Source organism: Solenopsis invicta, chromosome 15, assembly GCF_016802725.1.
Source record: "Solenopsis invicta isolate M01_SB chromosome 15, UNIL_Sinv_3.0, whole genome shotgun sequence".
Taxonomy (NCBI): Eukaryota; Metazoa; Arthropoda; class Insecta; order Hymenoptera; family Formicidae; genus Solenopsis; species Solenopsis invicta.
In genome coordinates, this window is record NC_052678.1 from 2,877,966 (window position 1) to 2,888,574 (window position 10,609).

At 28.1% G+C, this 10,609-nt stretch overlaps 1 protein-coding gene across 4 annotated transcripts; it reads right to left on the reverse strand.

Moving 5' to 3' along the window:
* Positions 1-8,740, reverse strand: LOC105200663 (DDB1- and CUL4-associated factor 8). 4 transcript variants are annotated; one of them, XM_026137100.2, is made up of 12 exons: positions 8,331-8,739; positions 7,334-7,407; positions 5,243-5,317; positions 5,126-5,163; positions 4,815-4,985; positions 3,654-3,874; positions 2,557-2,728; positions 2,282-2,426; positions 874-1,004; positions 657-773; positions 404-441; positions 1-232 (listed from the first exon to the last, which is right to left on the reverse strand). In XM_026137100.2, exons 3-10 carry the CDS (start codon positions 5,292-5,294, stop codon positions 693-695), a joined length of 1,011 nt encoding a protein of 336 aa, XP_025992885.1. In that variant the 5' UTR covers positions 5,295-5,317; positions 7,334-7,407; positions 8,331-8,739; the 3' UTR covers positions 1-232; positions 404-441; positions 657-692. The 4 variants fall into 4 exon arrangements, with proteins under 4 accessions (XP_025992885.1, XP_025992883.1, XP_039313862.1 ...); XM_026137098.2 differs by having other exon boundaries at positions 5,126-5,166; positions 8,331-8,736; XM_039457928.1 differs by lacking the exon at positions 7,334-7,407 and having other exon boundaries at positions 8,331-8,740.
* Between the last annotated feature and the right edge of the window lie 1,869 nt (positions 8,741-10,609).

Here is a 10,609-nt window from a genome sequence, read left to right on the forward strand (position 1 = left end):
TTAAGTTATACAATTTATTTTGTTTAAAATACAACACATTTGTTCTACAATCTTAAATGTATATTCCTAAACTTTTAGAGAATTTTTTAATTATTTTAAAAAAGCTAAAAAACGTTTAGGCGCAAGTTCCAGAGACATGCTGATACATGGTGTTTTTACATTGTGTTGTTAGAATTAATTAGAACTATCTTCAGATGATGTGTTAAAGTTATCCAAGCCTTCATCTTCATTTCTATAACCAAAATTCGAATAAAACAATCTAGACTAGAAAAACACGACGATGTTTAAATATTCAATTTGCGATTACAAAAGTGCTCATGGTATGCATTTTTTAATACATTTTTCTCTGGCTAAAATCTCTTTAAAATCCACTTAAATAAGTAATCATTAGATAGCTACTTACATTAACTGTTTTTTCCATTCTCATTCCCCACTTGATGTCTATGTAAAAAAAGAAATATATAAATCATACATTTATTAATGTACATATCAGTATAGTTTATAATATGTAACGTGTTGTACTGCTTACACATTGCACTGTTAGGAACGTGATATTAAAAATTGTAAATATTATTAAATAATACTGTGAAAAAAAGAAGAACGCAAAAAATGAAAAATGTATTTAAAAAATTATATCTGTCTTTGTATATACGTACAGAAGCAAATGATTCCTTATCCGGAAATTTTTCATCCTAAGGCATCAATATCCCAATATCGTTGTCCATTTGTATCGCAAGAATAGGTAAAGACGGATGTGCCTTTAAATACCTTATCTATAAATTAAATAAGTTAAATAAAAAAAGATCACTCTTTTTTTTCTACATGACAAGAAAGATAAACTTGTTTATCAGATTTAAGAAATGGGAAACTCACAAATTGACCCTCACATTCCAGCTGCTTCACACAATCTTGCGTATTTTTGTCCCAAATGAATAAATAACCACGGCGTGATCCAGATATTACATATTCGCTTTTAGGTCCAAAGAAAATGACTTCCTCAGCGTCTAGCAGATGATAATGTAATGCCAAATATTAATACATAGGCCGATATTCATAGTCGATTCTTATATTTAAGACTGTCTTAAGTACTTATCTATCTTAATATGTCATCAACTAATCAAAGCCATATTAGCATCTTAAGAGTCTTGAAATAAGAATCTACTATCGGCCATATTTAAGATTAATTCCTGATTACACAAATTTTAAAAGAGCTTGGCGAAAAATGATAATCAAATTGACATTGAAATCATAAATTCGACACTATTCAACGTCTATTTAACGTCGATTCTAGTTACCATTTTTCTGCGCGTATAGAGAAATACAAATAAATGTATAATATACTAAATAGAAAGATCTTTAAAAATAAAACCTTTTTTGGTATAAAATTAATTTAAAAATCTGCTTATTAAATTTTAGTTTTTTCTATTAATACATAAAAGTTTAAAAATGAGGATAAAAGAAATTTAAAATTGAGGATACGGGAGACTAGATTTAATTGTCACAATTTTTGAAGAGATGTTTAAACAAATATGAATACAATATTTTAAAACATTATGTACAAAGTATTTTATCAAAAAATAAAACATTTCACAAAAATTATAAAATATGTCTCCAACATTTTTGAGACAACTTTAGAAAAGCAAAATGTACGCGAATCCTGTACTTGAAATCTTGTAGAAAAGTTGTTTAAAGATTATTGAAAAAATCTGCAATTTCTTTGAAATGTAAAAATATAATAAGTTAGTCAACAAATTTTTTTAAATAGTATTAAATAATAAATTTATATATAATTTCTAAAGAAAGTACTTTAACTTCATTATTTAAAATAAATTGGAAATAGTTTTTAAATTTGTTAAATTCAGTGGTTTTGGAAAACTAAAAGATTATAAATATATTATATATATTCTTAGTACTTTTATTATATATTTATATGTAGTTTTTTGCAATGCAATTAATATAGTAAATATAAATATGATTTCTAAAATATGTTTGATAATAAGATTTTTATTAACTAAGTAATTAAATTCTATATGATCTAGAATCTAGAACATTTAGAGAGTCGTATCTTAAAGCATTATATACTTAAGACGGTCTTAAAAGAAGGATTGATTATGAATACCGATCTGTATTAATAATTTATATTACAGAGAAGAAACAGTGCCCTGCCAAATGCTGACTGATTTTCTAGACAACCAATCTCGAATGATATCTGGTTCCGATCTCTCGTACATAATGTAATAATACAATTTTATTTTGTCTATAACATACCCATTGTACATACCTTGATATATATGAACATATTTTACAGATGAGGAATTTCTTTTATTAATTAGGTAAATGTTCTCGCATTGTCCATACGATGCAACAATTTCTTTTCCATCATGATTATATACACAGTGTAGTACCTTACGCAAACATTGAGCCCTCTAAATCATTTAAATTATACGTATGTAAAATTAAACACATAAAAAGAATAAATTACACTACTGCTTTAAATATTGATGAACTTTTTTAGTTATAAAATGGCTGAAATTGAATAGATACAATGCAACGTACCAAATGATCGGGACACAATGTATAAAGCGGCTGCTGAACTTGTCGCCGATCGTATACCCTTACATATTGGCAGTAGCCGCTGACACAAAATTCATAACTGTCTAAAGGATTAAAATGTATATTGGGTAGATTTATCTTTGATTCAGTACCTTCCGTGAATACAGTAAGTAACCTGTGGATACAGATTACTTATATATTTTACACAAAAATTAATGTTATATCTAATTATATATAATATTAATTACGTATATGTAAGTGCTATGTGCTGTGTGTATGTACATACAAGGAATAAAAAATATGAATATACTGATTGAAGTTAACGAATACACTGGTAAATATGAATATACTGTTAAAGTTGACGCTCTTATTTATATGACACTCAGGACCCTAGCGTTCCTTACTTATATTTAGTCATTAATTGACTATTATTTATTAAGTAATGTCTTAAGATGATAATACGGTTTTGTTATTAGTTTTAACATTTTAAGAGAGACTGAGAGATTTTACAGTAAAGAAAAAAGGGGTATTGTGGCTACTGTAGACTATCTCTATTATCTCCCCTGTTATAAGTTGACAAATTCTAACAATTGCTTATGAAATTATTTGTTTAATAGCCTGCCGTTTTTTATTGGCTGTAATATGCCAATACACAATAGCTAACAATTATTAAAGGCATTCTTACTTTTGAGCACTTCGAAACTTTTTCAAGATACATTTTAGCATATAATTATAATATAATTTCTGATGATTTATAAACTTGAGAGACTTGAGAGTATTATTACATGAATGTACGTACATTTCACTGTTTTTTGGTTATTTACCTTTTTATTTATTTAACTTTTTTAATATGGCTTTTTAAACGAAATTTTCATATCGAAATAATTCTTCGATAAATCGATTACTCTAAGGAGCGGTCTTTAAAAACATTGGAGATATTATTTTATGTTTGTCATTTACTGTTAAACAGTGATAAAATGATTTCTAATAATGTTTCTAAAGTCTTTGAATGCAGGGAAATTTTAAATTAGGATAATTCTAAATAATGGAAAATTAAAAATATGTAATTTTGTAACAAAATATTGTGATGTGTGACTCACTCGTTTCCTGTTTTCTCTCGGACATCTATTAAAACTACTTTTCCTTCTCGCCCAGCAGTTAAAACCGTATTAGGAATTTCAGGATGAACAGCCAATTTCTCCGGTTGATAATCATGTACCGCTAATATTTCCGAAATTTTTGAGTTAAGATTCAACAAACGTACCCCATCGTCCCTAGCACAAGTAACCAGATATTCCGTGCTTAATGGTAACCACTTGACCTAAATAAATACAATTAAAAAAAAATTGATTTGCTAAAGACCTTAACAGAAGATGATATCATATGAATATTTTGTTTTCTTGCGGAATGTATGAATAATATCTATAATATACTCAGAATATTCGTATATTACTTTTCATATTGCAAGACTAGGTATGCTAAAAATATAAATACACTTCGCTACTTATACTTATTTTTTAATAAAAATTTTTTCGTATTTAATTTAATTATTGTATCATTGACTTTTTCTGTATTGTAAACGAATAACAAAAAAATTATTCCACATGATATTTCATATTTGTGGAAATTAATAAAAAAAACTGTAATTTTATGTATGTTTATAAATAGTATGCTTTAATTATACATGTTTCATTTTTTTGATAACATATATTGACCCATCTATTTGTGATAAATATGTATTAACACCAAGTAGTCACAGATCGTCACTAAGAATCAGTTTGTAGTGATTAAAAAACATTTGCTCCGATTACGACTTGGACAGTGACTGCTTGAAAATTTCCAAGCAAAAATTTCTAAGAGAAATTTTTTTATTGCAAAAAATGTTTTCTAAAATGTTACAAAAATATATTGTTTTTACTAGAGAATTATGAAGACTAAAACTAAAAATTAAAAACTATGAAGATTCTGTACATTGCAGGTATGATATACTATATGCAGTTATTCGAAGTATCGGCTGAGAATATCTTGCAAGATGTTTCAGCATATACTTCGAATCACTGTATGGCGCAAATAGGAACTTGCACAGAATATACGAAGCATATCATAGTATGTATATCGAATGTTCCAAGAATATCAATAACTTGCTGTTATGATATTCTTAAAATATTCTCAGGATGTATTAGTTTTGTTAGGGGAATAAAATGTAATATTAAAATGACTCTGCTATAAACATTATTTTAACCATAATTATAAATACATACGTCCGAAATAGTATTGTCCGAAATAGTATTGTCCGAAATAGTGTGACCACTTTCAAAGCAATGTTTTTCTGACACAGCCCAATTCCAAATAAATATTTTTGAAGTATATTTACAGGCATTTGCTAATAAATTTCCTTCTTGATTAAAGCTTAAGGTAGTTACACGGTAATCCTATAAATAATAATTAAATATAAAGAATTTAAAAATAAATAATGATACAGAACCAGATTAATAATTATAATACGGTATATAAATTTCATATAGCTCGAAATTTGTAAACGAGTAATATTCATGTAAGACGAATGACTTACCTCATCCGCAGTAAACTGATGGACAAGTGAGAGCCGCTCTACTGCAAATGAAGAACTGTTGAATCTTCTGTGAAATAATGAGATTCTGTGAAATTCTATGAAATAAAAAATTACTACCAATTTGGCGATTTATCCCTTCCTGTACACCATGCCAATTAGGAGGCTGCATTTCTGATCTTGCTCTGCGAATTCCTGAAGGTTAAGTTTAATCATAAGTTAACGGGTTAATGAAAAACCGGGCCTTAGTGTTAATACCTGTATATCACTGATAGATCAGGTCAATATTTTATCAAAAGGATGAAACATATATAATTGAAGCATATTATTTACAATAAACACATATAAAATTAGTTTTTACTAATTACAGATTTTCATAAATAAATAGCATTTGCAATAACTTTCCTATTATTCGTTTAAATAAGAATATACAACTAGAAAAAATATCAATATAGCACAATAATTAAATTAAATATAAAAAAATTCTTTTTGTTTAATTTTATATCATTGTTCGAAATAATTACGTAAAATAATTTAAAACGTTTTTTAAATGGATTTTAAAATAAATAATCGAAAACTAAATAGTTTAAATGTTAAATAAACATTAAATAAGCATAATTTTATAGGTGAGAAATAAATATAAAAATTAACATTAAATAAACATTAAAGAAATATTAAATAAGTATTTAAAAAACATTTACTGAAATAATTTTCTCACATAAATAGTTCATGAAAAATAAATACTTAAAAAACGTTAAATAAATGTTTATTGAGAAAAATATTTATTAAAATTATTTTCTCAAATAATAAATTAATAGCAAATAAATGTTTACATATTAATAAATAAACGTTAAAAAAATGTTTTCTAACATTACTTTTTCAAGTAAATAATTTATGAAAAATAAATACTTAAATAATATTAAATAAACATTTAAAAATTGTTTTTAAAAAATTATTATTGTAAATATTGTATTCAATTAAAAAAATATTGAGTAAATGTTAAATAAATTTTTTTCTTCAAAATAAATGGAAGAAATAAATATTAATAAAAATAAAAATTTAAAAATTATTTAAAAAACATTGTCAACTGCTTGTGTTCCAGCGGTATTCCTCCTGAGATTTTTTCCTGAGTATCTCCCACGTGTGATATCATCTTTATTATTTAAAGATAAAAACATTAGACAAAAATATAATTTTTTATCTGAACCTATCATATCTATCGGATAGCAAATATGACGTCAGATTAAAAACTATAAATTTCCATTGTTTTATATCTTATCTCATTTGAAAACAATAAAATATTTTTCTGAATACATATGCTTCTCTATATGATTCTATCATTTTATTTAATTTAATACAAAATAAATGACAAAATTGCAAGAATCTGTATGATTTAATCCAAAAATGTTCATATATGTAGGTTTGAATATAATACAGTTTATAGAAAAATTATCGTATTCTATCATTATAATGTGTACATTTATGTGTACATTGAATAATTATATCGCACATTTTAATATACATAAAATAATTATAAATTTTATATCTTAACTTATTTACACGATTGAATATTTACCTGAGTGTACAAATTTCTTCTCTATGAGCAAATAATCTTAAATGTTTTTTTAATGTTTATTTTTTATTAGTTATACGTTATATAACTTTACTATGGAAATAATATTTATTTTGTATTATTCAAATATTTTACATTAATTATTTATTTGAGATTATAATTTAAAAAAGATACGCATTTAATTTTTATTTAATAATAACATTACATTAATATTACTTATTTGAAATAATGTTTTAATTTTAAAAAATGTTTATTAATCTTTTTTTTACATAGCAATTTGACAAAACTTATTAAGCATTTATTTTATAATGATTATTTAGAATAATGATTTTAAATAAACCAATAAAATTGTTCATATACAATCTAATTGTTTTTGTTTTTATATTGTTTTTTCCTTTCTGATTCTGTTATTCAAAAAAATAACAGAAACGTTACTCTAGATGGTATTCCGCATGAATTGAAAAAATCAATGCAAATTTTAAAATATAAGTCAATATAAATATGCTTTAATTGTATGTTTTTATCTTTTCGATAACACATTATATATTGACCAGATTTATCAATAATATATATATATATACACACACACACACACATGTATATGTATTAACACTAGCAATAGTGTTCATAAAATTTACTTAGGTATCGATTCGTAGAAATCAAGCAACGTTGATTGCGATTTAGACTTGAATGGGTAACAGGTTAGAAATACCTGAAAAAAGAATTCCTCTACGAAGCTAGCACCTTGATTAAACATGCTGTCTAAGATAAATTATAAAATCGATACAAAAACATAGGTAATCTAATATTTCAGATAAGTAATCTAAAATTTACGAACTAAAAACATAATAGAATATTATTAATTTTGATAAAAGAAAACCATTAGTCATCTTACCCACAGTCGTCATGTTTATTTATTTATAAAATATAAATATTTTAATATAAAAAATGAAAAATGTAAATACATTATTGCATACGTTTTTAGCTACCCACCATTGTGATTTTATGGAGAAAATAAAAATATTTATTATAATTACATCATTTCTTATGATAAATCCCACAAAATTACATATAGGTGCTTTCAAAACACATTTATTATATTATCTTATGGACAGATTGAAATCAAACAGATTATTTATCATCTAAGGTCTTTATTAATTTAAGCACCGATTCGTCATTTATTATTAACTTGGAAAAATTATCAATTCATTTTACTTCCTTCGTCATCTTACCACCTCTCTTTCTCCTGTTCACTTTCTGTCTACCACCTTTTCTAATCTTAAATTATTTTACTTTTAACTTTATTATCTCTTATACAATAAAAATTTATAAAAATTTCATTTTACGGATACTATCTATCACAGAATTTAATTTTTTGTTATCATTATATAATGAAAATAAATTTTTTTATTTCTAAGAATTACGATCTGAATTTCAGTTAGAATGATATTCCATTTTCCTCACTCTGTTTTTCTTTTCTGAATTTCTGTTTTGAAGTTCCGACTATCATTCGATAGCAAACTTTTATTCTCTCTCTTTCTGGATTGCTCTTTTAATATCTCGCTCGTTTTTTTGTTCTTTCACTCGGTCTTTACACCAAAAAATAATAATTGTTTTGTTTTATTTAGCACTTACCGCTATGAAACAAACCGTCAAACTGGCCGCAAACTTATGACGCATTGTCATCAACCATCGATCCGTGCGTCGAAAAGTAGCAATGCGCACTATCATATCTCACAATCTTACACGTTTATCTGCTCTCTCACTCAATCGCGCGATATCGCTCGTTCTTTCACTCTCTCACTCATTCTTTTAATCTCTTGCGATCGCTCTCTCGATTGTCTCGAAGACTTGGCATGATGGGCAACTGCATAAGAATGCATCTTGATGGACGTTCGCTTATTTTGAATATTGTAAATGCGTCTTAGCGGATACTCGCAAGACTGAAAACTGAATACTGGAATCGTCGAAATGACACTTTTCATAGATCGGTATTCATAGTCGATTTTTACATTTCACACCTTCTTAAGGATTATCTTAAGTTGTCAATCAACAATCAGAAGAGTCGTATTAGCATCTTAGACATTACGACCATATTCAAATAAGAATCGATTATGAATACCAGCCTTAGACAATGATAATAATAAACCTAGATAGCGCACAACAAATAAGCAAAGTATTCTTCAAGAGTTTTCAATTTCTTTAATTACGATTCTTTAGGAATTCGTAGAATACAATAAGAATACCTCGAGAAGTTAAATGTAGTATATTTAGAATTCTTAAGAACTTAGAGCATTTATTTAGAATTGCATATCAATAAATGTATACTTTATGAATCCAAGGAAAATGGTATTATTAATAATGCTTATTATTAATAATGCTCAGTAAGCATAAAATCATTTCTGCCATATTATTACAATGATATTTAATAATATGTAACGTTTTCATATTAAACATGAAATTAAAAAAAATTGTTTTAAGTTAAAAAAAATTCAAATAAAATTTGTTTATCACGTACTCTTCAAATATCATTCAACTTTCATTCAAAACATTTTTCTATATCTCTTATAGTTTCAACGACGTACGCGAAATAAAAACGCTTTTCTTCAAAGGAATGTTTCACCCTTTAAAAATGAAAACAAGCACGTATAAAAAAATCCGTGTCTTTTATTTCAATCTGTATCACAACGGATTAAAGGCTCATCAAAATTGGAGGAAACGCTTACATCCTTTTTGTGTTAAGGCTTATATTTATTGAATGAGTTTATAAACCTTTTCAGTTCACTAAACTACGCGCCGAATAAATTTTTCTATGATAAAACACAGTTCCAAGTTGAACAAGTATTAGTAATATCACGTTATTAAATTGAATAATCAATTTAATAAAAAATGATGCTAGCCCGCATCTAAATGTAATTCATTTATACTGTGTTTTCATAAAAATTAATTTTTTTATCATTTTATCTTAAAAAGTGTTTTTATCATAGGATCGCCAAAAATCCCTTTAAATGCTTCTACTTTAACTCCAAATAGAGCTTTTGAAATAATTTTATTGAAATCGGAGGTTGATTATTTATTTTTCCTAATTATTTTTTGTGATACTGAATTTTTCGAAAATCGCTCATTCTTATGTGTCCAAATAATTATACTTTTTGAAGAATTTGAAGTTTCTATTATTTGTTTTATAGCAGCATATCTAAATTAAAAAAAGTTAAATTTATTTCTATCATATGTACATTTATTATTTAAAAAATTTTATTTAAAAAAAAACAACTTGTTTAATTTATAATTAAACTTTAATAATTAAATTATACAATTATACATTTTATTTTTTCTAAAAAAAACCCAGATATCCGCGCGCACTTGCGCGCGCCGCGCGTGAACCCTGCGCGCTCCGCGCGTAAACGCGTCGCGCGCTCGCGCGTACACGCGCGCACCCGTGCGCTCCGCGCGTAAACGCGTGCGCGCGCACCCGTGCGCTCCGCGCGTAAACGCGCGCAGCTCGCGCGACGCGTGCGCACACGCGTACGCGCCCCGCGCGCTCCGCGCATAAACGCGCGCGCCCCGCGCTCCGTGCATAAATGCGCGCGTCGCGCGTGAACCGCGCTCCGCGCGTAAACGCTCGCCCGCGCGCTCTGCGCGTACACGCGCGCACCCGTGCGCTCCGCGCACGCGCACGCCGCGCGCTCCGCGCATAGACGCGCGCGCCCGCGCGCCGATAAACGCGTGCGCGCGCGTAACGCGCCCACGCGCTCTGCGCGTACACGCTGCACCGTGCGCTCCGCGCGTAAACGCGCGCCCGCGCGTACACGCGCGCACCGTGCGCTAGCGCATAAACGCGCGCGCCCACGCGCTCCGTGCATAAACGCGTGCGCCCGCGCGTGAACCGCGCGCTCTGCGCTACACGGCGCACG

Coding starts and splice junctions, on each gene's coding strand:
- LOC105200663 (XM_026137099.2), bottom strand. CDS start 5,294: ATGCAGCCTCCTAATTGGCATGGTGTACAGGAAGGGATAAATCGCCAA. Junction 2,427..2,556: donor CATTGTGTCCCGATCATTTG/GTACGTTGCATT, acceptor TAAATGATTTAG/AGGGCTCAATGTTTGCGTAA. Junction 1,005..2,281: donor ATATGTTCATATATATCAAG/GTATGTACAATG, acceptor ATCATCTGCTAG/ACGCTGAGGAAGTCATTTTC.